Source organism: Notolepis coatsorum, assembly GCF_963971535.1.
Source record: "Notolepis coatsorum genome assembly, chromosome: 4".
Lineage (NCBI taxonomy): Eukaryota > Metazoa > Chordata > Actinopteri > Aulopiformes > Paralepididae > Notolepis > Notolepis coatsorum.
The window spans coordinates 32433202-32450734 of NC_140168.1; the positions used below are offsets into that span (position 1 = coordinate 32433202).

General features: G+C 44.5%; 1 protein-coding gene across 3 annotated transcripts in view; it reads right to left on the reverse strand.

The window, feature by feature from the left end:
- LOC311227441 (triple functional domain protein) overlaps positions 1-17533 on the reverse strand; it is a 219954-nt gene that overhangs the window by 57365 nt on the left and 145056 nt on the right. For all 3 annotated transcript variants that reach the window (XM_084313084.1, XM_084313083.1, XM_084313082.1), the window contains exons 18-29: positions 12110-12276; positions 10715-10834; positions 5773-5964; positions 5414-5563; positions 5186-5300; positions 4518-4633; positions 3519-3641; positions 2851-3045; positions 2498-2613; positions 1071-1137; positions 340-449; positions 112-181 (exon numbers count right to left, since the gene is read on the reverse strand). In XM_084313084.1, the coding sequence (XP_084169210.1) occupies positions 112-181; positions 340-449; positions 1071-1137; positions 2498-2613; positions 2851-3045; positions 3519-3641; positions 4518-4633; positions 5186-5300; positions 5414-5563; positions 5773-5964; positions 10715-10834; positions 12110-12276 (1541 nt within the window). The remainder of the gene's footprint in view (positions 1-111; positions 182-339; positions 450-1070; positions 1138-2497; positions 2614-2850; positions 3046-3518; positions 3642-4517; positions 4634-5185; positions 5301-5413; positions 5564-5772; positions 5965-10714; positions 10835-12109; positions 12277-17533) is intronic.

Genomic DNA, 17533 nt, shown 5'->3' on the forward strand with positions numbered 1-17533 from the left:
ATCGTTATCGCGATATGATTTTTTTCCATATCGCCCAGCCCTACCTTCACATAAAAGAAAACCCCTTAATACAGCAATATATTGTTTCCATAGCAACAACAAAACACTCACCCATGTCACAAAGCAGTGGCCCACGTCTTCAGGCAGCTGCTCGTACTTCTCCAGCTCCTTGAGGAAGATGCTGTCGAGCGGAACACACAGGGCATCAGGAAAGACTCGGCCACTAAACTACAACCTTTATTCTACATAGCTGTCCGTGGTTGAATCTAAACAATCCTAGATAATGCAGCTTTGCTACAATTATTTTGGCATTGCGGTGCGGCGTAGACGTCGTCTTACTTGTGGTGGAACTCGAAGAGGTCTTGCATGTTGCCGAAGATGATGTGCTCTTTGTTGATGATCCCCGGAGGGATCTCCTCCACTCCGCTGGTCATCTCCCACAGGTATGTCTAGACGGAAGGAACAAGACACACACAGATGAAAGACCGCAAGGGACCGTCAACAAACTCCACCACGAGAAGCTAGTCTTTTGTCTTTTGGAACATATGGAACTCATTCTAGTGACTGGCCGGTCCTTAAGGTCCCCCCGAGTTTGCTCGGAAAACAGGGTAAATCTGCATTTTGTAACGATGCCCCTCTAGCTCATGGAGTGAACTCAAACAGTCCTTAAAGCTTGAGATTCTCCCTTCTGTTGCAGAGTTTAAAACCTTGATCCCCAACCTTTGTCAATCAAGTTGTACGTGTTTTAATCGATTCGTTATCCTTACTTTTGTACCGACTTGTTGTCTTATTGTTATGATTTTATATGCTTTTTTTTTCTTCTTCTGTATGTACACTCGACGTAACTGTAAATAGATGTTTGAAATTAAATGAAATAAAACTCAACCTGATGTCAAGTCAGGTGAAGTTTATTTGTATAGTCCACCATCACAGTTACGTGTCTCAATGAGCCCACGTTACAATGGTAACAAATGATGACAAATGCCGAATGGTGCAGCCCTGCTTCAGTGCCACGTGGGCACAGGGGTGAAGCGGCTGCAACAGCGCCGGGCTGCGGAGACAAAACTCACATCCATGCACTCCCTGAGGTCTCGCACGTAGGCCTTCTCAGTCTGTATCAGCTCCGCCATGATGAACCTAGAGAGAGAGAGAGAGAGAGAGAGAGAGAGAGAGAGAGAGAGAGAGAGAGAGAGAGACAGAGAGACAGAGACAGAGAGAGGGGGGGAGAGAGAGAGGGAGAGAGAGAGAGAGGGGGGGGAGAGAGAGAGAGGGGGGGGAGAGTGAGAGAGAGAGGGGGGGAAAAGAGAGAGAAAGAGAGGCACACACACATCTTTAGTTAGAGCCTGCTCATCCATCAATCCCCCCCCCCCCCCCCCCCCCCCCACTCTCTCGTTCCAAACTGTGATTTACACCCGTCTCCCTCTCAGCTCCGTCTTCTCCGTCCATTTACACTGATGAATAATGAAGGACTTAGTGGACATAAAAACACTGTCGTAAACCGCCGGGACGAATCGCTGAAACTGTATTTATGATTTGTGGTACGGATAGAAAATACGGATAGAAACGTCTCTTGCAGATTTGCGTGCGTCATCGGAGCTACACTATAATAATAAAATAATAATAATTCATTACATTTATATAGCGCTTTTCTAGACACTCAAAGCGCTCCCCACAACGTAGGGTGGAAATAGCCTCCTTCACCACCACTGGTAGCACCCAACCTTGGGCTACGCAGGCTCAATGGCTGCCATACACTGGCACCAGGCACACATCACACTACACAATGGCTGAACGGCTCAGAAGACTATACTACATTACACTATACTACACCACACTATATTATACTACACAGCACTAATTATATTATACTATACTACACCACTACATTACACTATACTACGCCACACTAAATTACACTATACTACACTACATTAACTACACTATATTACACTACACTTTATACTTAGCTCTTGCTACTTGTTTTACACAGATTGTATGTCGTATTTCTTACTGATGTAAAGCACTTTGAACTGCAATCCCATGTATGAAAGGTGCTATACAAATAAAGTTATTATTATTATTATTACACTTCCGTGTTGTATTCTAGTGCCAACACCAACACCAGACACAGCGTAATGGAGTAATGTGGATGTGTGGAGGCTCAGAGCTGTGTGAGGGGGACCTTCAGATCAGGTTTAATACATGTGTCACTTTTGTAACGTATCCACCGTCAGAATATCCCACTATAAATGACCACACTTAACAAGACGGATAAACGAAGAACTGACCAAAGACCCTTCAACATCACAATGCTGCTCCATCTCACTACACGTGTCTCAGGTTTTATGCTACGTTTCAGTCTAGACTGTCGATGCCAACGTCAACCGGAACATCAACACTAGGGTGCAGTTTCTTTCCTAAAGCGCACGATCGAAAGTGTTCATTCTACTCCCTAAAAACAGGAAAGGAAAACCCTGAAGAGGAAGCGATGACGTACTCCTTCCTGCGGGCCGACTTGCGCTTCTCCTCGTTGAGCTCATGGGCGGCGTCCCTCAGTTTGACCTCCGACCCCGGAGCAGTGGCCGGGATGATGTCCAACTGGAGATCCTTACTCTGTGAAAGCGAGAGAGAGCGAGAGAGAGGGGGGGGAGAGAGAGAGAGATGAATTTCTATACACCATCACTTCATCTAGCAGGCAGATGATGCTCCGTTTACACACACACACTCTCAATATGAACACCACACAGTCACACCCAACCACAACCTGCACAAACACATCACCCCCCCCATCCATCCACACCTACCAACCCCACCCATGACAACCCCCCCAGCAGCCCCTCCTGCACTCACTGCCTTGTTGGAGTCGGAGCAGATGCCCAGGGCCTTCTCCAGGCTCGACCGGTACTTGTCCATGCGCAGGGAGAAGTCCCGGTAGCGCTTGTCCACCGCCGTCACCCACTTCTTGATCTCCACCGCGTGACTGTGGCCCTTGTCACAGAAACCATCGGCCAGCTGGATCAACAGCTTCACACGCTCTTTGGTTTGCTAGAGCAGGGGAGAGAGAGAGAGAGAGCGAGAGAGAGAGATAGAGATGGGGGGAGCGATAGGGGGAGACAGAGAGAGAAGAAGAGGGAGATGGGGGGGGGTGGGGGAGAGAGATAGAGAGATAGGGGGAGACAGAGAGAGAAGAGGGAGAGATGGGGGGAGAGAGAGAGATAGAAAGAGAGAGAGAGATGGGGGGAGAGACAGAGAGAGAGAAGAAGAGGGAGGGAGGGGGGGAGAGACCGAGAGAGAGAAGAAGAGGGAGGGAAGGGGGGGAGAGAGACCGAGAGAGAGCGAGAGAGAGAGAGATATGGGACAGACAAATTAATAATTAGGGAGATATTTAGCTGAAAATGGAACTGGGGGACCTGGTACTTCAGCTCACATCTATTTATAATGTGAATGTAAGATGTGCTTGTGTCAAATACACATATGTGTGGGTAATGTTATGTGTGTGTGTGTGTGTGTGTGTGTACCTTGGCTGTGATGTGGAAGTCCTCGTGCTCCTTCAGCAGCTCCTGGGTGTGGTGGATGCTGGAGCCGGTGGAGGTGTGTGTGGACAGATAGAACTCCCCCGTGTCATGGATCCACTCCAGAGCCTGGCAGAGAGGAGGAGACACACAGGCTTACATGAGAGAGGAGAGGGCATGCACACGTCTACGTGTGGGTGAGAGACAAAGAGAGAGGAGAGAGAGAGAGAGAGATAGAGAGAGAGAGAGTCTAACTACAAATACACAAAGTAGGGGTGTGCAGAGACGTCATGATCTGAGTTAATCTAAGGCTGTGTGTGTGTGTGTGTGTGTGTGTGTGGTGTGTGTGCATACTGTATGCATGCGTGTAAGTAATTGAGTAAGTGAGCGAGTGACAATATAGTATTCCGCTTCTGTGCCTTTAACGCGTGGAATGTTTTGCAAAGCACCTTAAAACTCAATACTTTTAGTATCCATTGGTCAGTTTAAATGTATAACGGCCAACCATTTCACCTCAGTCTGTAACTGTTTTTATTTATCGGTATCGGTTTTCAAAAACAATATTTTTTTTTCTTATTAAGAGTTGGACAATATCGGTATATTGGTATCGGTAAAAAAGCCAATATCGAGCATCCCTAATTTTAATTGTTTTAAATCGATTGACTTTTCAGTTTTTATATAGTTTTTTGTATTATGTATTGTTCCTCTCGACGTCATTGTAAATGAGAGCCTGTTCCCAATAAAGATTGAATGAATGAATATGAATAGTGTGTGTCTGTCTGTCTGTGTACCTGTTTGTGTGTGTGTGTCTGTCTGTGTACCCGTTTGTGTGTGTGTGTGTCTGTCTGTCTGTGTACCTGTTTGTGTGTGTGTGTGTGTGTGTGTGTGTGTGTCTGTCTGTGTACCTGTGTGTGTGTGTGTGTGTGCGTGTGTGCGTGTGTGTGTGTGTGTGTGTGTGTGTGTCTGTCTGTGTGTGTACCTGTTTGTGTGTGTGTGTGTGTGTACCTGCTTGGCGCTGCGTTCAAACACCACGTACTGCTGACACTGGTCCAGGCGTCTCTTCCTCATGGTCCAGAAGTGCAGCACGCGGTTCTCTCTCTGCAGCAGCTCGTTCAGGATGTCTGAAAGGCCACAGCGACGCCACACAGTCTCAGCAGATATACACCTTTTAGAACTCGACGACATAAACATTCTAAATAGGCCCTTTTTGCGTTTCCTGCCGCGATGTGTGTTGCATACGGGAAATAAACGGGGGTCAAGACCGTTCCCCTGGCAACGGAATAGCAACAGTTTTAGACACGATTACAATACATTTGTTTAGATTATATACAACTGTCTCTCTACAAACACCATTTACCGTATCTGTGTTTAATAAAGAATTAAATGATTTGATGAATTAAAATTAAATAAATAAAACACTGTGTTTACAGTTTACACTTAAAGAAAAAGAAAGAAAGTTGTGAGATGTTGCTTCCAGAACTCTCAGCAATGTAGTGTAGCGTAGTGTGGTGAAGTATAGTATAGTCACTATACTATACTACACTATACTATACTGTAATGTAGTGTTGTGTAGTCTGGCGTGGCATAGTATAATGTAGTGTAATGTGGCATAGTATAATATAGTATACTATAATATAGTGTATTGCATGTATGTGTTTCTATGTGATACTCACTCTTGACCTGTTGCTCAGGTGCTTTGACGTGGCTCAGCATGCCAGGCATGTTCACACTGTTCCTGTGCATGTACTTGAGGAACACGTCTGCATTACGCCTGGCCAGAGTACACGCCTGGTCACAAACAAACAAACGGAGAGAGTTAGGGTTCAGATGAAAGAAGCTCCTTTATGACTGTATGAACTGTATGAAGACACCGACATGCGTGTGTGTGTGTGTGTTCCTACCTTGAGGAAGGCCTCTTTCTGCTCCAGGTGCTTGCTGATCATGGGGCTGACGTGGTCAGACTCACAGTTGGGTCCCAGCTTGTCGGCCCCTCCGCACCAGTCCTCCTCTCGCTTGTACTCCTGCTCCAGGCTCTCCAGCACACTGCACACCTGGAGTGACACACGCATATTAGATAAGACTACAGCTCCCATAATGCAACAAAACAACCCCTGGTCTACGGGTGGTACAAGGTTGACAACATGGTAAACGTCAATTATGCTTGGTCTATAATGCTCAATTTATGCTAATATGAAAGACAGCGGGCACAAATACCTTACAATTGCACTTTTTGTGTGTTTAAATGTTTATCGCCCTCTACCTGTTCGGAAGTCTTGTAGAAGGCCACGGAGGCGTTGACCAGCTTGAGTCTGTCCTCCATCTTGAGCATGAGCTGCTGCCAGTGAGAGGCCACGCTCTCCGCACAGTCCCTGATCAGGTCCATGTCGTAGTGGTTGGCCTGGAGGAGAGCCTCCGCCTTCTGCTGCACCTGCAGGGCACTCTGGTGGGTCTTCTACAGGGGGAGAGAGAGTGTTATAATATCACTCTGGTGGGTCTTCTACAGGGGGAGAGAGAGTGTTATAATATCACTCTGGTGGGTCTTCTACAGGGGGAGAGAGAGTGTTATAATATCACTCTGGTGGGTCTTCTACAGGGGGAGAGAGAGTGTTATAATATCACTCTGGTGGGTCTTCTACAGGGGGAGAGAGAGAGAGTTACAATATCACTCTGGTGGGTCTTCTACAGGGGGAGAGAGAGTGTTACAATATCACTCTGGTGGGTCTTCTACAGGGGGAGAGAGAGTTATAATATCACTCTGGTGGGTCTTCTACAGGGGGAGAGAGAGTGTTATACTATCACTCTGGTGGGTCTTCTACAGGGGGAGAGAGAGTGTTATAATATCACTCTGGTGGGTCTTCTACAGGGGGAGAGAGAGTGTTACAATATCACTCTGGTGGGTCTTCTACAGGGGGAGAGAGAGTGTTACAATATCACTCTGGTGGGTCTTCTACAGGGGGAGAGAGAGTGTTATAATATCACTCTGGTGGGTCTTCTACAGGGGGAGAGAGAGTTATAATATCACTCTGGTGGGTCTTCTACAGGGGGAGAGAGAGTGTTATAATATCACTCTGGTGGGTCTTCTACAGGGGGAGAGAGAGAGTGTTACAATATCACTCTGGTGGGTCTTCTACAGGGGGAGAGAGAGTGTTACAATATCACTCTGGTGGGTCTTCTACAGGGGGAGAGAGAGTTATAATATCACTCTGGTGGGTCTTCTACAGGGGGAGAGAGAGTGTTATACTATCACTCTGGTGGGTCTTCTACAGGGGGAGAGAGAGTGTTACAATATCACTCTGGTGGGTCTTCTACAGGGGGAGAGAGAGTGTTACAATATCACTCTGGTGGGTCTTCTACAGGGGGAGAGAGAGTGTTATAATATCACTCTGGTGGGTCTTCTACAGGGGGAGAGAGAGTGTTACAATATCACTCTGGTGGGTCTTCTACAGGGGGAGAGAGAGTGTTATAATATCACTCTGGTGGGTCTTCTACAGGGGGAGAGAGAGTGTTACAATATCACTCTGGTGGGTCTTCTACAGGGGGAGAGAGAGTGTTACAATATCACTCTGGTGGGTCTTCTACAGGGGGAGAGAGAGTGTTATAATATCACTCTGGTGGGTCTTCTACAGGGGGAGAGAGAGTTATAATATCACTCTGGTGGGTCTTCTACAGGGGGAGAGAGAGTGTTATAATATCACTCTGGTGGGTCTTCTACAGGGGGAGAGAGAGTGTTATAATATCACTCTGGTGGGTCTTCTACAGGGGGAGAGAGAGTGTTATAATATCACTCTGGTGGGTCTTCTACAGGGGGAGAGAGAGTGTTATAATATCACTCTGGTGGGTCTTCTACAGGGGGAGAGAGTGTGTTACAATATCACTCTGGTGGGTCTTCTACAGGGGGAGAGAGAGTGTTATACTATCACTCTGGTGGGTCTTCTACAGGGGGAGAGAGAGAGTTATAATATCACTCTGGTGGGTCTTCTACAGGGGGAGAGAGAGTGTTATAATATCACTCTGGTGGGTCTTCTACAGGGGGAGAGAGAGTGTTATAATATCACTCTGGTGGGTCTTCTACAGGGGGAGAGAGAGTGTTACAATATCACTCTGGTGGGTCTTCTACAGGGGGAGAGAGTGTGTTACAATATCACTCTGGTGGGTCTTCTACAGGGGGAGAGAGAGTTATAATATCACTCTGGTGGGTCTTCTACAGGGGGAGAGAGAGTGTTATACTATCACTCTGGTGGGTCTTCTACAGGGGGAGAGAGAGTGTTATAATATCACTCTGGTGGGTCTTCTACAGGGGGAGAGAGAGTGTTACAATATCACTCTGGTGGGTCTTCTACAGGGGGAGAGAGAGTGTTACAATATCACTCTGGTGGGTCTTCTACAGGGGGAGAGAGAGTGTTATAATATCACTCTGGTGGGTCTTCTACAGGGGGAGAGAGAGTTATAATATCACTCTGGTGGGTCTTCTACAGGGGGAGAGAGAGTGTTATAATATCACTCTGGTGGGTCTTCTACAGGGGGAGAGAGAGTGTTACAATATCACTCTGGTGGGTCTTCTACAGGGGGAGAGAGAGTGTTATAATATCACTCTGGTGGGTCTTCTACAGGGGGAGAGAGAGTGTTATACTATCACTCTGGTGGGTCTTCTACAGGGGGAGAGAGAGAGTTATAATATCACTCTGGTGGGTCTTCTACAGGGGGAGAGAGAGTGTTATAATATCACTCTGGTGGGTCTTCTACAGGGGGAGAGAGAGTGTTATAATATCACTCTGGTGGGTCTTCTACAGGGGGAGAGAGAGTGTTACAATATCACTCTGGTGGGTCTTCTACAGGGGGAGAGAGTGTGTTATACTATCACTCTGGTGGGTCTTCTACAGGGGGAGAGATAGTTATAATATCACTCTGGTGGGTCTTCTACAGGGGGAGAGAGAGTGTTATACTATCACTCTGGTGGGTCTTCTACAGGGGGAGAGATAGTTATAATATCACTCTGGTGGGTCTTCTACAGGGGGAGAGAGAGTGTTATACTATCACTCTGGTGGGTCTTCTACAGCGGGAGAGACCATGTTCTATCATGTCTAAAATAAGAGGCAAGGCACCAAGGGGGCAAAAATATAATAATATATAAAACAAATTGAGAGTCGGCAATAATACACAACAAAGGATTTCTTGAGTACATTTGGGAATCACTTCAAAGAAGAAAAAGAAAGCAGCACAAAATAAAATTCCGTGTGCAGCAGGGAACACAGACACACAAGGAGGCGTGTCTGCTGGTGTGGACCAGGGCCGGGAAGTGATCCCCGTAAGTACTCTGTTACGCTAATTGCTTTTGTGTGTAATTGGCGGCTGTCCATCTCTTCGTTTTGGGACTTATGGATCTGAAATAGTGGAATTTACTTTGTGCGCAAAAAGACCTTGTTATATATATATATAGTATTATAAAGAATATATTATAAATAATACAAATATACATTAATATAGAAATTATACAACGTTTAGCTCCAACGATGTTCACTCCGCCATGTTCACATTTAAGTAGCCTAGTTCACAACACTCCACATTCTCCGTCGTTACAAAAAGGCACAGTTGAGACATGAAGACACATCTGAGACATGAAGACACATCTGAGACACGAAGACACAGCTGAGACATGAAGACATCGTTAAGACATGAAGACACATCTGAGACATGAAGACACAGCTGAGACATGAAGACATCGTTAAGACATGAAGACACATCTGAGACATGAAGACACAGCTGAGACATGAAGACACAGCTGAGACATGAAGACACAGCTGATACATGAAGACATAGTTAAGACATGAAGACACAGCTGAGACATGAAGACATCGTTAAGACATGAAGACACAGCTGAGACATGAAGACATCGTTAAGACATGAAGACACAGCTGAGACATGAAGACATCGTTAAGACATGAAGACACAGCTGAGACATGAAGACATCGTTAAGACATGAAGACACAGCTGAGACATGAAGACACAGCTGAGACATGAAGACATCGTTAAGACATGAAGACACAGCTGAGACATGAAGACATCGTTAAGACATGAAGACACAGCTGAGACATGAAGACACAGCTGAGACATGAAGACATCGTTAAGACATGAAGACACAGCTGAGACATGAAGACACAGCTGAGACATGAAGACATCGTTAAGACATGAAGACACATCTGAGACATGAAGACACAGCTGAGACATGAAGACACAGCTAAGACATGAAGACACATCTGAGACATGAAGACACAGCTGAGACATAAAGACATCGTTAAGACATGAAGACACATCTGAGACATGAAGACACAGCTGAGACATGAAGACATCGTTAAGACATGAAGACACAGCTAAGACATGAAGACACAGCTGAGACATGAAGACATCGTTAAGACATGAAGACACAGCTAAGACATGAAGACACAGCTGAGACATAAAGACATCGTTAAGACATAAAGACATCGTTAAGACATGAAGACACAGCTGAGACATGAAGACATCGTTAAGACATGAAGACACAGCTGAGACATGAAGACATCGTTAAGACATGAAGACACAGCTGAGACATGAAGACATCGTTAAGACATGAAGACACAGCTGAGACATGAAGACATCGTTAAGACATGAAGACACAGCTGAGACATGAAGACACAGCTGAGACATGAAGACATCGTTAAGACATGAAGACACAGCTGAGACATGAAGACATCGTTAAGACATGAAGACACAGCTGAGACATGAAGACACAGCTGAGACATGAAGACATCGTTAAGACATGAAGACACAGCTGAGACATGAAGACACAGCTGAGACATGAAGACATCGTTAAGACATGAAGACACATCTGAGACATGAAGACACAGCTGAGACATGAAGACACAGCTAAGACATGAAGACACATCTGAGACATGAAGACACAGCTGAGACATAAAGACATCGTTAAGACATGAAGACACATCTGAGACATGAAGACACAGCTGAGACATGAAGACATCGTTAAGACATGAAGACACAGCTAAGACATGAAGACACAGCTGAGACATGAAGACATCGTTAAGACATGAAGACACAGCTAAGACATGAAGACACAGCTGAGACATAAAGACATCGTTAAGACATAAAGACATCGTTAAGACATGAAGACACAGCTGAGACATGAAGACCGGCGGCAGCAGGACACCCACCTCGATGGCGTGCTGGAACTGCTCGTGTTCTCTCTGGAGCTGCTCGGCCTCCTGCAGCGAGCTGGCGGTGATCAGACCGGCGTTCAGCATGGACTCCCCGTTACGGATCCATCCCAGCACCTGCACACAGACAGGACACATGATGCACACGTGTTATATCCACTGAGTAGGTCTAACGTGTTGCTTGAAACGCCCCTGGCAGGTGTACCTGACCTGAAGGGGGCGTAGCTGAGCACTGGTGCCGGTGTGTGTGTGTGTGTGTGTGTGTGCGTGTATGGGTGTGGGTCCTACATTTACATTTTGCGGACGCATTTTATCTAAAGCGACTGACAAGCTCAGTACGACAAGTCAGCAGGAAGGGTACGACTCTTACAGCTGAGTAACAATGTTCATCAAACAGTGCTGACGCTGGGGTGCTGCAGTGTTGAGTGCATATAGTAGTAAAGACATATTAGTAATAGTAGGAAGAATGCATGATAGTAGAAGACAGTAAGAAGGTTCGTTTTTATTTTTCTTTATTTCAGATATTGATTGAAGAAGTGTGTTTTTAGTCAACGGGAGAATAGGCGGCTTCTCTTCTCCTACCTGTCTGACCTCAGCCTGCAGGTGTCTCAGTATGGTGTCTCCTACCTGTCTGACCTCAGCCTGCAGGTGTCTCAGTATGGTGTCTCCTACCTGTCTGACCTCAGCCTGCAGGTGTCTCAGTATGGTGTCTCCTACCTGTCTGACCTCAGCCTGCAGGTGTCTCAGTATGGTGTCTCCTACCTGTCTGACCTCAGCCTGCAGGTGTCTCAGTATGGTGTCTCCTACCTGTTTGACCTCAGCCTGCAGGTGTCTCAGTATGGTGTCTCCTACCTGTTTGACCTCAGCCTGCAGGTGTCTCAGTATGGTGTCTCCTACCTGTCTGACCTCAGCCTGCAGGTGTCTCAGTATGGTGTCTCCTACCTGTTTGACCTCAGCCTGCAGGTGTCTCAGTATGGTGTCTCCTACCTGTTTGACCTCAGCCTGCAGGTGTCTCAGTATGGTGTCTCCTACCTGTTTGACCTCAGCCTGCAGGTGTCTCAGTATGGTGTCTCCTACCTGTTTGACCTCAGCCTGCAGGTGTCTCAGTATGGTGTCTCCTACCTGTTTGACCTCAGCCTGCAGGTGTCTCAGTATGGTGTCTCCTACCTGTTTGACCTCAGCCTGCAGGTGTCTCAGTATGGTGTCTCCTACCTGTTTGACCTCAGCCTGCAGGTGTCTCAGTATGGTGTCTCCTACCTGTTTGACCTCAGCCTGCAGGTGTGTCAGTATGGTGTCTCCTACCTGTCTGACCTCAGCCTGCAGGTGTCTCAGTATGGTGTCTCCTACCTGTTTGACCTCAGCCTGCAGGTGTCTCAGTATGGTGTCTCCTACCTGTTTGACCTCAGCCTGCAGGTGTCTCAGTTGGACACACTGCTCCAGGTGTCTGCGGTGTTGCTCTGCCGCCACGTCCAGCTCCTGTTGCTTCTCGTGGAGGAACTCCAGCAGGTCTTGAACCCGCGTGGCCATGTCCACGTCCCTGTCGCACAGCAGCTCCACGCCTGGAGGCGGGGGGGAGGCTTAATTATTTAAGGTAACAAACTTGCGTCTAGCCACGGAGCTCCGGGGGCGTGGCTAGACGCGGCATTATGTAGCCGTAATTCCCCCTCTTTTAACATCAACGGTTAGCTCAACTGGTTTGCCGCCTTGCTGTGGATCCTGCGGTGCGTTGGTGACAAGTTCGAACCCTTCAATTTTTTATTTTTTTTTCTAACGTGCATTCTTTCGCCGGTTAAGTTTAGGCATTGTTTCGGAGTTGGTTAAGGTTAGAAGGGTTAAGTTTAGGCGCTGTTTCGGAGTTGGTTAAGGTTAGAGTTTGTCTTAGAGCATGGCAATATTCTTTCGGAGTTGGTTAAGGTTATGGTTAAGTTTAGGCATTGTTTCGGAGTTGGTTAAGGTTATGGTTAAGTTTAGGCATTGTTTCGGAGTTGGTTAAGGTTAGAGTTTGTCGCAGAGAATGGCAATAGAATGCAGCCTATTTCCGCACTGCCGCTCTCTCGCGCTGCCGCGGTCACATGGGCGTCGTGGCCAATCAGAGAAAAGCTGAACACAAGTTGGTTGCCTAAAATATTGACGCAGGGGGAGAGGCAGAAAGAGCGTGAGGTTGGAGCCTAAGCTTTGTGCGTTACGCAGGGATGGTGTAGGAGTGTATTACGTGTAATTACACTCTGCCACTCAGCCTCGGGGGGGTTATGGCCACGAGCTTGTGTGTCCGATTATGTTTACACCTGCATGTACAGTATGTGTTGTATGAGAGCCTGATTGATTATGTTTACACGTGCATGTACAGTATGTGTTGTATGAGAGCCTGATTGATTATGTTTACACGTGCATGTACAGTATGTGTTGTATGAGAGCCTGATTGATTATGTTTACACGTGCATGTACAGTATGTGTTGTATGAGAGCCTGATTGATTATGTTTACACGTGCATGTACAGTATGTGTTGTATGAGAGCCTGATTGATTACCCAAACATGAAGGAAATCAGTTCAGTTCAGTTATTTTTTATTTCGGGCTTTGGACACATAACGGTCATTCCATAAATCGCCAAAGTTTTACCAGCTGCTATTGCAGCATTGTCCAATTGTCCGAAAAGGGCTAGGGAGAAGCACTAGGCTTGTCGGGCCCTACCCCTGAAGACTTACGTTTATTCTTTTTATTTTTTACATTTACATACATACATAGTACCACACATATAGTACACATTACAGTACACATTAAGTATATAATAGTATATATAATAGTATATAGTACATAATAGTGTATACAGCACATATATAATGTGATATGAGATATATAGTACATATATATATATTAAGGCTGTCAAAGTTAACGCGGTATTAACGCGTTATCGCCCGATTCTATTAACGCCACTATTATTTGTAACTCACGATTAACTTTAAAAAAAATGTAAACGTTTTTATTTTTTTTTATTTTACTAGACTTCACTCAGGTGTATTATTGATGCTCTCATTGATACTATGTTTGTTTCTGAAGTGTGTGTGTGTGTGTGTGTGTGTGTGTGTGTGTGTGTGTGTGTGTGTGTGTGTGTGTGTGTGAGATATAGAGAGAGAGGGGGTGAGAGAGATGAGGAAGGGGCAAGAGAGCTGGGAGTGTGTGTGTGAGAGAGAGAAGGGGGGTGTGTGATTAATAAGCCCTTGTGTGGGTGAATGTAACAAGTTCCTAACGTTTTCTTTCCCCTATTATTTCATGCACACTTTATTCATAGTTTTAAATTATTGTTGACTCGCATGTTGATAAGAGTATTAAAACTAGGAACTTGAAAAAGACCTGTTTAACACTTTGACTGCCACTCACGGCTAATTTCGGGTTTACGATAGTTACGTTGAAAGCCACTCACGAGATTTCTCGGATATTTTTTTTTTAGCGATCTGAAATCATATTGCATCACGCGAGCCTACCCTAGCCTACCCAAGGGCCGCCGGCGATCAGATGTGAAAAAAGCGCCCCCTATCGTCTCCCAGATGGTAAATGGTAAATGGAATGGACTCAATAAAAATGGATGGGGGAAAAAAAATATTCCAGTCCACATTTTCCAGTCCACTGATGCAGCCGGGGTTACCAGAGTTCATTCTGGAGCCTCTGAGCCGCGGGGAATCATGTGTTCTACTGTACACACGTTAGATTGATTTTTTCAAATGGTGATCAGGAATTGGAATATACCATTTGGATACCATCTGATGTCAGGTAAGGAATCTATGTTATCAGTGTTAGGATAATCAGACTCGTTTTCATGAAGATATAAGCTGTTTTGTGAAATGTGCTCTATCGGTTTCACTGTAAAATCCATGAGGAAATGAAAACGGCTATTATCAGCGCGCGCCTCGAATGTACGTGCGTGCACGTATACTATTGATCATCTAGCGTTTATTTAAAAACGATTCATAAATAGGCCGACAAATATCAACGTTCTGGAATATTCCAGTAAAAGGCGATTATCACAGAATGGGCTGTTTTTCAACTGAAAACGGGCGCTTTTCAAAATGCTCTCAAATGGAAATGAAGCGATAAAAAACCAATCTGCCTTGACAGCACTGACTGGAAAATGATTCTTTGATAAGCGACGGGCAGATTAGACACATAGCCATAATTTTAAACATAGATTAGGCGATATTAACGGTAACATTGGCGCCGATGGTGGCATTCAAGCACTAAGTCGTGTGCCCCCTGGTGGCACTGAAAGTGTTAAGGTAAAAAAAAAATGCGATTAATTTGCGATTAATCGCGAGTTAACTATGGACAATTATGCGATTAATCGAGTTCAATATTTTAATCGATTGACAGCACTAATATATATATATACAATATAATATAGTACCATAATAGAATACCGTAATTCCTCTAATAGTAACCGGGTCTCAAATACAAGCCGGGTCTCTATTAATGGCCGGGTGCGCTCTTGAGCTAAGCAATTATAAGCCGGCCTCCTAATACAAGCCGGGTTACTAATATACTGAGCTGCATACTGAGCTAGTTACTTGATTTCACTTTGAAAACGTTGAAATGACCAGTGACCACCTGTAATTGCACTGTTTACTATTTCATACAGTACTTGGTTTCAATAAATGAACCCAGTACATTTTACTGGGTTCAAACTGACACAAAATGTTGATTTATTCATTATGATCCGTTTGAAAATTTGAAATATAGGCCTCCCTCTTATACAGGCCTCCTCCTAATACAAGCCTGGTACCCGCTACAGTTGAAACAAATACAAGCCGGGGTTACTATTAGAGGAATTACGGTAGTATATACTGCAAATATAGTTCAATATAATATACAAATTAATTATAATATGATTATATAATGTAATATGAATATGATATAACGTACAATACAGTATCATACTTTTTATTAATATGCAATTAAGCATTAAGCTCTTCTTCCCTTCTGTACCTATCAAATTGATTTATGTTTTCACAATATTTTTGTTCATCCTCTAGCCCATTCCACAGGGTGGCTCCGTAAGAGGAGATACACATTATTTTCAGGTTGGTTTTTTGAAGTTCAATGGTCGCTTTTTAACACTTTGATCGCCATGGTTAAATTCATAATTTACCATCCCTAGCCAGCTCTATTTGTCTATGGAGAAGTTCCCCTTCTTTGCAGGACTATAACTTTTTAAATTGTATTGCTAAATTGACATTATTATGGCCCATTCAATGTCCTATATCTATTGTTCAGGGTGTAGCAACGTTATACCTTTTCATTCACATATTCATACTAAAATACGGTCTAAAGTATAAGTATGTTTTTATCGTTTTCTGCAGCTTTCTCCAGAACTTGATTTATAGCCCTAAATGCATTATATTGATGATCAAATACAGTTTGATAGCGATCGGTGCCAGATAAAAAATTTCAACTGCACGTAGTTCTAGAAGTTACTACGTATGATCTGATGTTGACCGGATGGGCGGGGGGTCGTTTATAATTCCGTGGGCAACGTTATATCATTCATCTAGTGTGGGTGATATGATCATTAGAGCAGTTAGTATAGAGGACATTAGAAAATAACGCTGAAACTCACCGTAGCTTCCTCGCGCCGTTGGCAGATGAGCGTGGAACAGAATTTTTTTCTATTATGGGATGGAGAAATACCCAATCCATTTCCAGGTTGTATAATAGTATATACCGGTACGTCCAAATCATGTTGTTTATCGAGTTATTGGCAACGGATCGCTATGTATTGTGTCGAGCTCGAGTCCCGGGACCTATAGCGAGTGATCGGACCGAATTGAAATGAGCACCAGCTTCTACATCCTGTTTCTCCCCTGGGCGATCCCCCGATCGGCCACCAGATGGCGCTCTTGAACCGTTAGAGAGTTGAGTGGAGCTCAGCAGTATATCTCAGGTCCCCAGGGGAGAAATATGATTTCGATCACAGATTTTTGAAATATTGATATCAAAGACGTGTTACGGCGTCTTCGGCAGAATGAGCATGGCGGGGAAAGACGAGTTTCGCCGTCTCCGGCGATTAAAGTGTTAATAAAGTTGCTTTGTTTTCATAATTGTGACACGGTACACATGGCTTCTGGTATCTCCCACTACCGATACCCTGTTTACAAGTACATTGTATTCACATCAGCGTGTACTGATCTGAGGCCTGGTATTTAATATATACTGTATATTATTACATTGTATTCACATCAGAGTGTACTGACCTGAGGCCTGGTATTTAATATATACTGTATATTATTACATTGTATTCACATCAGAGTGTACTGACCTGAGGCCTGGTATTTAATATATACTGTATATTATTACATTGTATTCACATCAGAGTGTACTGACCTGAGGCCTGGTATTTAATATATACTGTATATTATTACATTGTATTCACATCAGAGTGTACTGACCTGAGGCCTGGTATTTAATATATACTGTATATTATTACATTGTATTCACATCAGAGTGTACTGACCTGAGGCCTGGTATTTAATATATACTGTATATTATTACATTGTATTCACATCAGAGTGTACTGACCTGAGGCCTGGTATTTAATATATACTGTATATTATTACATTGTATTCACATCAGAGTGTACTGACCTGAGGCCTGGTATTTAATATATACTGTATATTATTACATTGTATTCACATCAGAGTGTACTGACCTGAGGCCTGGTATTTAATATATACTGTATATTATTACATTGTATTCACATCAGAGTGTACTGACCTGAGGCCTGGTATTTAATATATACTGTATATTATTACATTGTATTCACATCAGA